The 15,944-nt window shown below is 45.1% G+C and overlaps 1 protein-coding gene across 2 annotated transcripts in view; it reads left to right on the top strand.

Annotated features, from left to right (window-relative positions):
* The window catches only part of Btk (Bruton tyrosine kinase), a 44,589-nt gene that overhangs the window by 19,534 nt on the left and 9,111 nt on the right, over positions 1-15,944 (top strand). For both annotated transcript variants that reach the window (XM_052735669.1, XM_052735678.1), the window contains exons 6-14: positions 7,731-7,859; positions 8,255-8,322; positions 10,318-10,505; positions 10,898-10,960; positions 12,071-12,125; positions 12,375-12,454; positions 12,630-12,757; positions 14,281-14,355; positions 15,054-15,225. In XM_052735669.1, the coding sequence (XP_052591629.1) occupies positions 7,731-7,859; positions 8,255-8,322; positions 10,318-10,505; positions 10,898-10,960; positions 12,071-12,125; positions 12,375-12,454; positions 12,630-12,757; positions 14,281-14,355; positions 15,054-15,225 (958 nt within the window). The remainder of the gene's footprint in view (positions 1-7,730; positions 7,860-8,254; positions 8,323-10,317; positions 10,506-10,897; positions 10,961-12,070; positions 12,126-12,374; positions 12,455-12,629; positions 12,758-14,280; positions 14,356-15,053; positions 15,226-15,944) is intronic.

The following is a 15,944-nucleotide window of genomic DNA, read 5'->3' as shown; positions in this document are numbered from 1 at the left end:
GTAGATAAGACAGGGCAGCCATCTCCTCCTTGTGGGTAACTATCTCCGAAGGAGCTGCTTTGTAGTCATTGCTCTGTGAAGACCTAAACTTGAACACTTCCTCAGTGTTTCACCACACAGTGATAAAGACAAGTTTCACTGTAAATGCGTGCAGCACAGGATGCATGCGCATATTCTCGTGTGTGTATATATAGCTACATGTCAAGTGACTGAGAGATTAACTGGTTGAGTTGCCATCAGGAAAGGCTGCCTAGAGAAACAGGAAGGAGGAGGGCAGCCCGATAACGGCACAGTTGGGTTATCGCACGCCAGCCCTTTGTCTTCACAAACATTTAGACGCCGGGGCTCAGTGGTTTGCCTTGTTCACCCCCTTGGAAGTATCAGTACAAATTCCAATCACCAATTCTTTCAAACTGAAGGAGAAAAGGGAGGGAAGGACCATTCAGTTATTGAGTAGCTTCTATGTATTGTGTTTCATTCTCCCAATTATCTTGGACTCATAGCAACAATAACCAGCACCTCACAGGCAATTACTCTGCACCGGGGTCTGTGATTAGTGCTTCAAATGTATCAGCTCATTTAATCCTCACAACAGTTCGATAATGTACCATTCTCCTATTTCCAGGTGAAAGAAGTGAGGTTCAAAGAAGTGACATAACTGCTCATGAGCACATAGCTAATCAGTGGCGACTACAGGCTTGAGACTCCATTCTCTAAACAAACACACGATTTCCAAGTCAGAGAGCTATTCCTAGACACTGACACAAGAGTTATGGAGGGCATCTGTATTTGTCCTTCTTTGGTTCCCTTGACAGTGTTGCGTTCAATGTCTTGCACACAAAAAGCAGTTGATAAAAAGATGCACAAATAGATGTTTGTGTGGGAGTGGGTACCTACCACCAATGTAGGCTCTGCAATAATGGCTGGCAGCAAGTTAGGAAACAGGAAACCATGGGCAGACTATCTGAGGAGAAGCAAGGGAGAAATGTGTGAGTTAGCAGTTCTTTTACACCTCAAACACTAATTTCCAAACCAAGTTCATTAACCAAAATTACAATAGGCAACTCATAACGCTAAGACAACAAAAACACTGTCACTTCAGCTGGATTGCTAATGGCCAGTAGTCAGTGTGGCTAGGTACAGTTTTGCTTTCCCTTCTGTTTTGCTGAAGCCGCCTCTGGTATGACTTGTCAAACCTGTTTGGACATCCCACAGGAGACAAAGCAGGGGCTGCTTTTTCTCCTTCTCCTCTTCCTCCTCCTCCTCCTCCTCCTCCTCCTCCTCCTCCTCTTCCTCCTCCTCCTCCTCCTCTTCTTCAAAAGTTTACTGGGCTTTATTACTGTTCTCAATAATTTTTAGATATCCCCAGGACATATTTTACACACACACACACACACACACACACACACACACACACACACACACACATACACACACACACACACACAAATGTTACAGAGGAGTTAGATGAGAAACCATGTTTCATATCTTGCTGTTTTTGAATTGTGGTCTCTCTTTCTTCTTTCTTTATCCCTCTCCCCCCCCAAAAACCTACAGGACTGAAGATGTATCTCAGTGGTAAAGGACTTGCCTACTATATGCAAGGCCCTGGGCCTTGATACCCAGCATATTAAAATAAAGAGGCAGAACTTCAGTGTAGAAGTAGTTCCATGAGCTAAAGTTGGGTCAAGGGCCCCCCAAAGGACCAGGATGGCATGTTGCTAGCCTGCATGGAAACGGCGCTCAGAGCTCACATAACAGTGGCATCTTTTTAGACTCAACTGGCTTTCAGCTGCCTGAGTCACTCTGAGGAGACGAAGCAGGAGCATCTTCTAACAGTTAATATTGTTGCTGAGAGATTTAGATGAAAGTCCTAATAATCTCAGGATAGTCTTTGGTGCTAATAATGGAAAATAGTGATCTGTCCTGCTTGCTGTGGTGGCGCACGCCTTTAATTCCAGCACTCGACAGGCAGAGGCAGGAGGATCTTTGTGAGTCCCAGGCTAGCCTGGTCTACATAGAGTTCTAGGCCAGCCAGGGCTACATATTTTGAGACCCTTTCTCAAAAAAAAAAAACCCTCAATGAAAAAACGTTATTAGGAACCTTCAAGTTTCATTATACTAATACTATCCTTGTCTTGAGTTAAAAAGCATCAAGTGGGCCGGGCGGTGGTGGCGCACGCCTTTAATCCCAGCACTCGGGAGGCAGAGGCAGGCGGATCTCTGTGAGTTCGAGGCCAGCCTGGTCTACAAAGTGAGTTCCAGGAAAGGCGCAAAACTACAGAGAAGCCCTGTCTCGAAAAATCAAAAAAAAAAAAAAAAGCATCAAGTGGAAATCACCAACACACAAAGGAGAAGATTTCATGAGTATTGATTACTGAGGGAGGGGGGTTAATCATAAAGAGGCATGGAGGAGCCTTCTGAAGTATTAGATCTAAGTGAGGTTAAGCAATGAGTTATAATAGTGACTTGCTATACACCATAGGTCTGTGTAATTTATCGTAAGCAGGCCTTAATTTTTAAAGCAGGACCTAATATCCAGCCACTGTATTTTCTGTTTCCCGTTTCTTCTTCTTCTCCTTTTCATCCACTTCCCATTTCCCTTCCTCCTCTTCATCCTCCTCCTTCACCTCCTTTTCCTCTTCCTCCTCCTCCTCTTCTCCCATCCCTCCACCTTTTTATTAAGTTTGAATGTATGTGGGTGCAAGCCTGTGTACCGTGCCACAAGTCTGGAGGTCAGAGGACAGCTTGCCTTGTGGGATTCAGCTCTTCTCCTCCTCCTGTGGATCCTGGGGATTGAAGTCAGGTGATCAGATTTGGTGGTAGGAGCCTTTACCTGCAGCCATCCCACTGGCCCCCTTTTCTATTTTTGTTTTATTTGGTTTGTGGCGATATCTCACACTGTAGCCCAGGCCCATATTGAACTTATGGCCATCCTTCTGATTCAGTGCTAGGATTAGAGGTGTGAATCACCACACCTGGTCTGTAGTAATTTTCTCAGTGAGACTTTCCATAAAACAGCCTTATCGCTAGGACTTAGCCATGGGCACTTTCATTTCATTTCCTTGAACACAACAGTGGATAAAAACAACCAACATTTCTCTCCTATCACTCCTCCTCCTCTTCAGCGGTAGTACAAAAAACCAGAGCCTTGTTTGTGCTCAGCACTTGTTCTGTTGCTCAACTCCATACTTCAGCCTCACATTTCTTCTTGAGTATGTTTGGTCAAGCTCAACAAAGCCCATCCTAATTGACCTTCAGATACAGCAAGCGTCCTGACCTCACCAAAATTAACGGAACGAAGGCACAGGCAAAGCTTCAACCACGAACCTGGGCAGTGAATTATGCACGTTTGAAACAGAATTGTAGACAGTCTCCTGGTAGCATGAGGGCCGTGGATCAGTCTTTCAAGTACTCAGAGGATAAGCACCAACCATTGTACTTTCCTGACAGGCCACCTAGCTACCTTCTCCCGATGGAACACCCTGCCTTTCTAATTCTCTTCCAAGTCGCTGGAAATACACAGCTCTAGACAGCCAACAAAAGTAGGGATGCTGTCTTCAGTTTTGTTCTGGTGCTGTTTTGCTTTGTCTTGTTTGTTTTGAGACAGGGTTTCACTATGCGGACCAAGCTAGCTTAAAATTCCTTGTGCATCCCAGGCTGGCCCGGTACTCATGGTACCTCCTACTTTAGACTGCCCAGGCATAATGCAGGAGGCCTGGCCACAGCCGAGGCAATCATTCCACCACTGAGCTAGCAACCCCAAGTGACTTCCTTCTATTATTTTATTTTATGTATGTTAGTGATTTACCTGCATGTATGTATGTGCACCTCGTGCATGCTTGGTGCCAGCAGAGGTCAGACGACAACATCAGAGCTCCTGGGACTGGGGTTACACATGGTTGTGACCTACTACGTGGGGGCTGAGAACCAAAACCAGGTCCTCTGCAAGAGCAACAAGTGCTCTTAACAGCTAAGCCCACTCTCCAGCACTCCCTCCCAGAGAGACTTCTTAAGAAACAGACACTATTTAGGAATGTAAACAGTTCCTTCTTGTTGTAATTTTGGGGCTAGGGTCTCATCACCACATAGCCCAGCCTGGCTTGTAACTTGTTTGTAACTCAGGTTGGCCTTGAACTCCTAATCCTCCTGCCTGAGACTCCCAAATGCTGGAATTACAGACATGGCCCTATAATTACTTTTTGTTTTGTTTTGTTTTAAGACAGGGTCTCTCTGTGTAGCCTTGGCTGTCCTGGTAATTCTTTTTTTGTCTTTTCTTTTTTTGTTTTTCGAGACAGGGTTTCTTCGGCAGCTTTGGCTGTCCTAGAATTCACTCTGTAGACCAGGCTGGCCTGGAACTCACAGAGATCTGCCTGCCTCTGCCCCCCAAGTGTTGGGATTAAAGGCGTGCGCCGCCGCCGCCCGCCGCCGCCGCCGCCAAGCTTCTTTTCTTTTTTTAGACAAGGTCTCACTATGTAGCTTTGGACGACCTGGAACTCGCTCTGTAGACAGTGCTAGCCTGGAACTCAGAGATCTGCCTGCCTCAGCCTTCTGAGTGATGGGATTAAAGGTGTGGCCCACTACACCCAGTGGCGAGGAGGATTCTTTAATGAGTACACTGAAATTGTAGAAAGCAGGACGCTTCCCCGCCCCCCCCCCAGTAGCATATAAGCGTAGACTAGTTTGTCAGGGTGGCTAGATGTTAAGTATTCTAGCAGTGTCTATTGGTACCCTGTGGTCAAGAAGGCACAGAAGAACTGGAGGTCTTTTTTTCTTTTTAAGATTTATTTATTTATTGTGTATACAGTGTTCTGTCTGCCAGAAGAGGGCGCCAGATCTCATTACAAATGGTTGTGAGTCACCATGTGGGTGCTGGGAATTGAACTCAGGACCTCTGGAAGAACAGCCAGTGCTCTTAACCGCTGAGCCATCTCTCCAGCCCAAACTGGAGGTCTTGAAACCCCTGGGGAAGGGAATAGCACAGTGGGAGAAGCAGAGAGCGCTTGTGGTCAGAGCAATTAGCTCAGACAGGGTGGAGTTTCAGTGGCATTATTTAGAAATACCAGTGCCTGCTAATAATTAAAGGCAGATAAACATTTGGTCACTTGTATTACATTACTTTTTTGGGGGGGGGTTCGAGATAGCATTTCTCTGTGTAGTTTTTGGTGCCTGTCCTGGATCTGGCTCTGTAGACCAGGTTGGCCTCGAACTCATAGAGATCCGCCTGACTCTGCCTCCCCAGGGCTGGGATTAAAGGCGTGCGCTACCACTGCCTGGCTTACTGTTTTTAAAGTTTCTATAGGTGATGCAACTACCACCACCCTGTGCTTGGTAATTATGGTGATATTTTATTTGTATTAAAATGTTATTTGTATGTTAATAAATAAAGTTGCCCGGGGGTCAGAGCTATTAGCAAGCCATAGGAAAGCAGGGCAGTGGTGGCGCACACTTGTAATCCCAGCACTTGGTAGGCAGAGCTGGGTAAGTCTCTGTGTGTTCAGGGATACAGCCATTATTGGATACACATGCCTTTAATCTCAATACCAACCGTAGAAGACCTGGAGGTCTGTACAGACAGGCTGTGAGGAAGCGGTCATGTGGTTGGGTTTACAACCAATGAGAAGGCAGAACAGGAACTCTATATAAAGACTTTAACACAGGGGTAGCTCTGGTTCGGAGAGGTAGGACCACTGGAGGAGGAAGGGTAAGGTTTTAGCTCTTAGCTCTGACCTCTTGGCTTTCTTCTTTGCTTTGTTTTTGTTTTTGTTTTTGTTTTTTGAGACAGTGTTTCTCTGTGTAGCTTTGCGCCTCTTACTGGAGCTCACTTGGTAGCCCAGGCTGGCCTCGAACTCACAGAGATCCGCCTGCCTCTGCCTCCCGAGTGCTGGGATTAAAGGCGTGCGCCACCACCGCCCAGCAGGCTTTCTTCTTTGCATTCGTTCTGCGTTTCTTATTTAATAAGAAGGTTGGTTACATCTACAGGTAACGGTGAAGAGGAACTCTGAAAAGTTGGCAGGGGAAAGTGGGTAAAAGCCTCAAAGGTGGGGCTGGAGAGATGGAAAATGGGGCTGGAGAGATGGCTCAGAGGTTAAGAGCACTGGCTGCTCCTCCAGAGGGTCTGAGTTCCCAGTAACCACATGGTGGCCTCACAACCGTCTGTAATGAGATATGGTGCCCTCTTCTGGCCTGCAGGCATACATGCAGGCAGAACTCTGCATACATAATAAACAAATCTTAAAAAAAAGTCTCAAAGGTCATGATGAGGAACTGGGAATGTTGCTCAGTGGTACAGCACTTGCCTAGCATGCTCAATCCCTAGCACCACCACACGCACCCCTCCCCCAATGCATGTTGTGAAAAGCACCCTTCTGTTGTTTTACTTGTTTATTTTTTGAGAAAGGGTTTCTTGTAGCCCAGACTGGCCTCAAACTTGATGTGTAGTTATGGATAGATGTCCTTGAACTTCTGCCTTTACTTTCTGAGTTCTGGGATTACCAGTGTATGCCACTACCCCCCACCCCACCCCCCCAGACAGGGTTTCTCTGTGTGGCCCTGGCTGTCCTGGAACTGGCTTTGTAGACCAGGCTGGCCTCGAACTCACAGAGATCCTCCTGCCTCTGCCTCCCCAGTGCTGGGATTAAAGGCATGTGCCACCAGCACCCAGCTTGCAATAAGATGATTTTATACATACATACATACATACATATATATATATATATATACATTATATATATTATACCTATCTTAGTCAGCGGCCAAGGAAGATTGGGATCTTGATGTTTTTTTGGTTTGTGTGTGTGTTTGTTTTTTTTTCCCTAAAGGCAGACTCACAGTTCCCTTAAGCTCAATCCTACTAATTATTCTTCACACAGGAAGCCTAATGCTGCACGCTCTCCCTAAGGCAGGTGTCACTAAAGCATGACTCAGGATCCAGGCAGAGTAGCTCACACCTGGAACCTCAAGACATGGAGACCGAGGTGGCCGTCGTTAATTTTGAGTATAAAACTACCCCAGACTACATAGTGAATTCTAGACCAGCCTGGGCTACAAAGTGAGACTCTGTCTCAACAAACAAATAATAAAAAGATGACTCACAGCCGGGCGGTGGTGGCGCACGCCTTTAATCCCAGCACTCGGGAGGCAGAGGCAGGCGGATCTCTGTGAGTTCGAGGCCAGTCTGGGCTACCGAGTGAGTTCCAGGAGAGGCGCAAAGCTATACAGAGAAACCCTGTCTCGAAAAACCAAAAAAAAAAAAAAAAAAAAAAAAAAAAAAAAAAAAAAAAAAAAAAAAAAAAGATGACTCACGAAGTGGGAACCCGAAAATTGGTATGCTAAAATATGGAATGAGTTAGACCTGGGTACATTTATTTCTCTCCTCTGAAAAACAAACACCATAATTAACAACTGCCTTGCTGGGAAAACGCAAACAATATCTTTACCATTGGGTTCTGGAGCCACCAGCTCGTCTTATTGTGTTGATTGGAGAATAGTCCCTATGACAGACCACTAAAGACAACTGTGCAGGAAATAATTGGAGTTGGTGCAAACAGGCAGGCCAAGCTACTTCTGTGAACCAACCAGGCTGCTTGCTGTCCCTGTCCTTCAGGGTGATGCTTAAGGAAAGAGAGTAGTTGTTGGATGCTCAACACTTCCCTCTGGCAAAGAGGAAAGCAGGCAGCTGGTATGTTCTCTGGCACGTTCTGGGTGATTTTTCTTTTCTCTCGCAACAGTAATCCGGTACAACAGTGACCTGGTACAGAAATACCACCCTTGCTTCTGGATCGATGGACAGTATCTCTGCTGCTCTCAGACAGCCAAAAATGCTATGGGCTGCCAAATTTTGGAGAACAGGAATGGAAGTAAGATATCTGATCAGTACCCCCCCACTGTGTGTGTGTGTGTGTGTGTGTGTGTGTGTGTGTGTGTGTTGCTGGGGATGGAACCCAAGGCTTCAGACAACTGCATCCTCATCCTGATTTCTCCTTCCTTTGGCATTATTTCCATCATGGTCTCAAGGGTCTGTCAAATTCAAGGACACGGCACAAATTTGCACATTTGGACTGCTGGTGGGAGGGATTAGTTAATGGGGTCTGAAATCCAGCTGGTATTATGCTAAGGTGAGTGACTAGGCACCTAGAATCTTCTTTTGACTTGCCAAATGCAGTGTATACAACAGCAAAGCCCGGAACCAAACCTGTCTCTGGGCCTTCCCCTAAAATGCATTTTATACTATCACTGGCTTCTTGTTTTACAGGCTTAAAACCTGGGAGTTCTCATCGAAAAACAAAAAAGCCTCTTCCCCCTACCCCGGAGGAAGATCAGGTATAAAGGAAAATTACATACAGCTGTGGGTTAAATAAAAATTTGTTGTCATTGGGCATGGTGGCACACACTTCTAATCCCAGCACTTGGGAGGCAGAGGCAGGTGAATCTCTGAGTTGAGGCCAACCTGGTCTACAGGGCAAGTTCCAGAACAGCCAGGGCTACACAAAGAAACCCTGTCTCAACACAACAAGAACAAAAACAACAAGAACAACAAAAACGTTGTCAGTCACTGGCCACACATCAGAGTCTTAGACTTGCCTGGAACTTGGAAGTATGTGTTGATGTTTACACCAAGCGAAAGGGTTTGCCCATCTACTTACACTCCCTCTTCCATGAGGAGAGGGCTATCAGGTAGCTCTTGGCACCTATTTAATTTATTTAATCTCATTTTTTTGAGACATGTGGTAATTTGAAAGAAAATGGCCCCCATAGGCTCATAGGAAATGGCACTATTAGGTGGTGTGGCTTTGCTACAGTAGGTGTGGCTTTGTTGGAGGAACTATGTCGCTAGGGGGTAGGCTTTGAGGTCTCAGAAGCTCAAAGCAGCCTAGTGGCTCAGTCTCTCCCTGCTGCCTTCGGATCCAGATGTAGAACTCTCAGCTCCTTCTCCAGCACCATGTCTGCCTGCATGCCACTATGCTTCCTGCCATGACGATAATGGACTAAACCTCTGAAGTATGAGCCAGCCCCAATGAAATGTTTTCCTCTATAAGAGTTGCTGTGGTCCTGGTGTCTCTTCACAGCAATAGAAACCCTAACTGAGACAAGACAGGATCTTATTATATAGCCCTGACTGGCCTGGAACTCACCCTTGTAGACAGGCTGACCTCAAACTCACAGAGATCTGCCTACCTCTGCCTCCAGAGTGGTGGGATTAAAGGTGTACGTCACCATGCCCAGCTTACTTTTTTTTAATTAAAAGTGTTTTCAAACATACAGTAAGGTTAAAAGAATTTGGCACTGAACACTTTTAGATTCTACAACTACCATTTCCCATTTGCTTCTTTCTTGCTTTCTCTTTTGCATTTTGAGATAGAGTTCACTATGTAATCCAAGCTGGCCTCAGTCTCTCTCTCTTTTCCTTTTTTTTGGATAGGGTGTAGGGGGAGGGCATGATCTTAGGTAGCCAACTTGATATGTAGTTTAGGATGGTCTTGAACTGCTAATCTTCCTTCATCCCCCTCCCAAGTGCTGGCATGTGTGGTACCATGTTTGACTGACCTCAAACTCTTAATCCACCCACTTTTGTTTCTGGAGTGCTGGGATTGCATCCATGCTTCACCATCCCTGGCTAATATTTTACTTCACTGTTGAGATGGCTTGTCAGGTAAAGACCATTTCCACCAAGTCTTACAACCTGAGTTTGATCCTTGGGATACACATGGTTAAAGATAAGTTGTACTCTGACTTCCACATGTACACTGTGACACACTTGCATGAATACATACATACACGCGCACAGAGAGAGAGAGACAGAGACAGAGAGAGAGGGAGGGAGAGAGAGGGAAAGGGAGAGAGAGGGAGGGAGAGGGAGAAGGAGAGAGAATAAACATAAACCTTGATTTGGGGCTCCATTTTGACTTTAGGAAGTTTTATTATGATCATTTTGCAAAGAAGGAATCTGAGGTCCCAAATCAGTTACTAGACCCATGTACTACTTAAGTACCAAGCAGGTTTCCTGGTCGCAGACAGAGAATGCTAATGTTTGGGTTCTGTTAGCAGAAAATTTAACATAGTTGGTGTGTTGGAAACTTTCTGGAGATAAGAGTGTTGAAACGCTCCTTAGGTGATCTTCATGAGTACCTGAGTTGGAAACACCCGCATGAGGCTTAAATGGTTGTGGAATGAAGGTTGATTCAAATGTTTATTATGCCTGATGTGAGTTAGAATGGTTTCTTTCTCCTGTAAAGCAGAGAGTTAGAAGGAAGGAGAGGAGCACGTCTGATGACGAGCCAGCCTTCTCCCCTACTATTTTTCCTCCTAACCACACAGATCTTGAAAAAACCACTCCCCCCTGAGCCAACAGCAGCACCAGTCTCCACGAATGAGCTGAAAAAGGTTGTGGCCCTTTATGATTATATGCCAATGAATGCAAATGACTTACAATTGCGAAAGGGTGAGGAGTACTTCATCCTGGAGGAAAGCAACCTACCATGGTGGCGAGCACGAGATAAAAATGGGTGAGTGTGTGCAGCCCCCCTGAGCCTTTGCCTGCCCACTCCACCTGCACACGAAGTGCTGCAACACACTTCTCCTGTTCTGGGTCTGGATCAGTGCTCACTCTTCTCACAGCGCAATGAATACCCTCTCCCTTCAAGTATTTCTCAGTGTACAGCTCTCCATGCACCATCTATCCCCGCTAGGCACATCTGTGGCGATGCACACAATGCATTGTCAAAGTTCAGAAGCTCCACTTTTCACTGGCTTCACCACGCATCAGAGAGACAGTCTTCTCTAAGGGCTCTATTTCCATTTCTGTCTGTGATTTGCTTTGAGCTCAGGGAAGTGGAAACAGGAGTTGGTCTAGATGAGGGTGAAGAAGCCCTGCATGACCATGTTGTTTACTCTACAGGCAGGAAGGTTACATCCCCAGTAACTATGTCACGGAAGCAGAAGACTCCATAGAGATGTACGAGTGAGTATGCTTATGTTCTCAGTGCACAAACTTGGGGGAGAAACCAAGTACAGTATGTACTTTTTATACATTTGATACATTTAAAAAATGATGTATTTATTTTATGTGCATTGGTGTTTTGCCAGCATGTATGTCTGTGTGAGGGTGTCAGGTACCCTGGAACTGGAGTTACAGACAGTTGTGAGCTGCCATGTGGGTGCTGGGAATTGAACTCAGGCCCTCTGGAAGAGCAGCCAGTGCTCTTAACTGCTGAGCCATCTCCCTAAACCCCCAGTATATATATTTTTTATACTTTTTTTGTTTTTCAAGACAGGGTTTTCTCTGTGTAGCCCTTTCTGTCCAGGAACTTGTTCTGTAGACCAGGATAGCCTCGAACTCACAAAGATCCACCTGCCTCTGCCTCCCGAGTGCTGGGATTAAAGTTTATATACTTTTTGTTTTTTTGGTTTTTCGAGACAGGGTTTCTCCGTGTAATTTTGGTGCCTGTCCTGGATCTTGCTCTGTAGACCAGGCAGCCTCGAACTCACAGAGATCTGCCTGGCTCTGCCTCCCTAGTGCTGGGATTAGGCATGTGCCACTGCCGCCTGGCATAAGTTTATATACTTTTACTGAGCTTTGTTTACTTAAAGATTGACAACAAAATTAGTATTAACTCAGTCAAATGATGCCACCACATTAGTGTCTGTATCTTGTTAGGATATGCCCACCCCAAATCCCTATACATATGAGTGCTGGAGGATTTTTCAGACTTGCAGTACAGAAGAATCTCACTCAAAGAACTCTCACAGGAAACATTTGCAAAAACACCAAAATTAAAACAATGTCCTTCCTTCCTTCATCATTGAAGTGGATTGTCCTTGAGTGAGCCATCCCTAATACTTTCCTCATAAATCCCGCTCCCTGTTTGCCCTCTCCACTCTGTATCCATGAGTCCTCAGGGCCAATTTGAGCTTTGGAAGGGCTAGAGTGCACTGTGTGGTCTGTTGATAGATCCTTGCTAGTGTTGGAATGAAATGATGGAATCATCGTAGCAGTGGGCCCCGGGGATGCTCTAACTTCCAAGACACTTGGACATGGCCTAGAAGCCAATCAAGCACACTCTCTTCCCAGGTGGTATTCCAAGCACATGACTCGGAGTCAAGCTGAGCAACTGCTAAAGGAAGAGGTGAGTACGGGTCACAAGCAAAAGACCTTCTCTGTACACAGGGAATATAAGCTAAGAATTGGGGCCTCCTTCAACTGGAATCCCACTTCAACCTTTTAGTTCATTAAAAGCAAGGAGGCTGCATCTCCAACATGGACCTTGAGGGGAAAATCAGGGGCATTCTATTTTCTATCTCCAGTGTTTGGGCAGGCAGGATGCAGGCATAAACACCATTTTCTCTTACAGTGAACTTCTTTTTTATTGTTCCAGGGAAAAGAAGGAGGTTTCATTGTCAGAGACTCCAGCAAAGCTGGAAAATACACTGTGTCTGTATTTGCCAAATCTACAGGGCAAGTGTTACTGTTCCAATGGCTTGGGGGCAAAGGACAAGGGTGGCCTCTCTACGCTTCCTGATGGTTTACCTCTCTCACCTCCTCAGCCTTAAACTCAAAACTCATCTCACTTCACTCTCTGGGTCCTCCCGTATCTGGTCCCCAAGTTACTGACTAAATATCGTTTATTCAGGGACCCTCAAGGGGTGATACGCCATTACGTTGTGTGTTCCACACCACAGAGCCAGTATTACCTGGCTGAGAAACACCTTTTCAGTACCATCCCTGAACTCATTAACTACCATCAACATAACTCTGCAGGTGAGTACCCAAGGCAGCCCAGAAGGGTTATAAACACCTGGAGAAACAATTCAAGACAGAAGGATGAGAAATGTAGTCACATAGGGCAGTCAGAATTAGTTATGAAAGTTAATCCCTGTGGTGCTGGATAGAGTTCTAGTCAGGATATAACCACACCTCACATCCACTAGGGATTGACTGTTTTTTAAAATGTAGTGCCAGGGACTCGATCTCAGCATTTTAGGCAAGTGCTCTTTCACTGAGCAATTTTCCCAGCCCTCTTTGTTTTTACTTTTTTCTTCTTTTGGTTTTCGGGACAGGGTCTCTCTGTGTAGCTCTGGCTGTCCAGGAATTTACTTTGCAGACCAGGCTGGCCTCGAACTCACAGAGATCTGCCTGTCTCTGCCTCCTAGTGCTGGAATTAAAGGCGCGCGCCACTATGTCCCGCTTTTTTCATTTTTACACAGGCTCTCACTATGTTATTCAGGCTGACCTGGCCCTTAATCTACAGCTAGGGCTATCCTTGAATTCATGACTCTGCTGCCTTAGCTTCCTGAGGTGGGAGTACAGGCCTCACCAGGACTGGCAGGGCTATTTCTCTTCTTCCTTCTTCTTAACATACTTCTATTATTTAAATTTTTGTGTGTTTGTGAGTGTGTGTCTGTGTGTGTATGGTTGTGTGTCTATAAGAGCAGATGCCTGTGGAGGCCAGAGACATTGGATCCTCTGGCACTATAGTTATGTGTGTGCTGGGAACTGAATTCAGTTCCTCTACAAGAGCAGTATGTGCTCTTAACCACTGAGCCACGTCTCCAGCCTAGGACTAACTTCCTATTTGGTGCTAAGGACACATAATGAAGAGACTAGTGACTAATGAATCGGAAAATATTCACTAGTAATTATTCATCTTCCTACCATGTACTCTTGTCAATCACTCAGTTCTAGAAGCAAGTAAAATTCTGAGTTGAGATCCTTGGCCTGAAAGAACACTCAGGTTAGACAACAGCAGAACACAGTTTCTGAGCACCCCCAGACTAACAGATGAAAGCTGGGAAGACTGGTGGGGTGAGGCCCGAGCACTTGGGAATGCTTCATTGAGAAAGTAGGATGTGAGCTAAGGCCAGGCTGGGATGTGGGATACATTCGTCACTGAGTAAGAAGGCTGTTTCTTTCTGTCTTTTTTCTTTCTTTCAGATTGTTGTTTCTATTTTTATCTTCTTTTGAGATAAGGTCTTACCATCTTGTCATGTAGGCCAGGATGCCCTCAAACTTACAGCAATCCTTCTGCCTCAGTCTCCAGACTGATGGGATTACAGGTGTGAACCACCATACCCGACAATAAGGAATCTATTTCCATTGTTATTTTCCTTTTTTTTTTGTCCTCAAAAACTTTTGTGAGGAAAGAAACCTTCAACAAACAATGTGGATTGGTGGAGATCTGGGATTCAAAATTACTTAGAAAGATTCACACTAGAATTGTAAGAGTTTAAGATGTGCAAGGAATTCCCATGTCCTACGCTGACATTATAACCTCTCTGTTTCAGGACTCATATCCAGGCTGAAATATCCTGTGTCTAAACAAAACAAAAATGCACCTTCCACTGCAGGCCTGGGCTATGGTAACGGCTTCTCTCTGTAGATTTGGGTGGACTGGCAGTTACAAGAATTACCTCAGTAGATCTTGTCTTATGGAATGTTCTTAAGATGTACAGTTCTGTGCCAGCTGTCTCTAGGCAAGGCTAGACAGAACCAAGATATTTAACAATTTTCTCCCCCTAGTGGTTCCTTCTGGTACTGCAAAAACAGATTCAGAAAAGGATTTATTATTGATGGTTAAATTTTTTACATTTATTTATTTGTGCATGTGCACACAAATGTGCATTAGCACACAGATGTAGGTCAGAAGATGACTTAGAGTTGTTTCTCTCCTTCCAAAATGTGGGTTCAGGGGATCAAATTCAGGTCTTCAAGTTTGGTGGCAAGCACCTTTACCTACAGAGCCAACTCACCAGCTCTTTTATCATGTAAAAAAAATTCTATTCATGAGTTTATTAACTAACTGTCATTATTAGCCTAATCATAACTGAATTTTGGAAGGTTGTTTCATTTATCTTCTTGCCTTTTGGCCAATTTGTACCTAAAATCCCCAGATTCCTCTGACCAGTAATCCCTTCTGTTTGAGATTTATCTGAGTAAAGAAAGGTAGATTAGTACTCCTGAGAATTCACCCTTTACTGTTTTTCCTATTTATCCCCTAGTAGGGAATCTTGTATAGTGTAGGCCTCCTCAAAGATTCACAACAAGACTTTGTTGGTAGGATCATGGGAAATTGATCCAAAGGACCTGACCTTCTTGAAGGAGCTTGGAACTGGACAATTTGGTGTAGTAAAATATGGGAAATGGAGGGGCCAATACGATGTGGCCATCAAGATGATCAGAGAAGGCTCCATGTCTGAGGATGAATTCATTGAAGAAGCCAAAGTCATGATGTGAGTTACATCGTAAATTCGACTCCCAGTGCAATTGTAGAAGGAGTCTAAGAACTATAAGGAGAGCACACTGTGCTCTAAGATGACTTCCAGGGAGAGGAACTTGGGATCAGGGCTCTGAGGTTAGCCTTTGGTGGGTTGCGTTAAAGAACTGCTAAGGTGCCGGGCAGTGGTGGCGCACGCCTTTAATCCCAGCACTGGGGAGGCAAAGCCAGGTGGATCTCTGTGAGTTTGAGGCCAGCCTGGTCTACAGAGCGAGTTCCAGGACAGGCTCCAAAGCTACACAGAGAAACCCTGTCTCGAAAAACAAACAAACAACAACAACAACAACAACAAAACCCACAAAAAAAACTGCTAAAGTAATCATTTCTTTGATTTAGATACTGGTTGAGAATAGTGTTGGGCATGTATATAGCCCCTCTCAGTAGCATTTTGGAGTAGATGTACAATATTCAACTTTTAAAAGAAAAGATGATTCTAGTTTTACCTATTGTTATTTTAAGCTTGGACTTGTTTCTTGTCCATTTGGTAGGCTCCAAATCCCTGTTTACCCTCACTTTTGAGGCACCTTTGGGGTTCGTGATGGGAAGAAGAAAATAATCTTGCTATTATGTTACCCTATCAGATGGTCTATGCTAGGCCCATCCTTTTCCTCCCCTGCCCCTTTATGAGTGGTCTGCAGGGGCCAGACGGGAGGACTAGCTCCTTGCCTCTCCTGT

Source organism: Peromyscus californicus, unplaced genomic scaffold, assembly GCF_007827085.1.
Source record: "Peromyscus californicus insignis strain IS unplaced genomic scaffold, ASM782708v3 Scaffold_10__1_contigs__length_136768540, whole genome shotgun sequence".
Taxonomy (NCBI): domain Eukaryota; kingdom Metazoa; phylum Chordata; class Mammalia; order Rodentia; family Cricetidae; genus Peromyscus; species Peromyscus californicus.
Note: the sequence above shows the minus strand (reverse complement) of the source record. Positions and strands in the feature narration are given on the sequence as shown.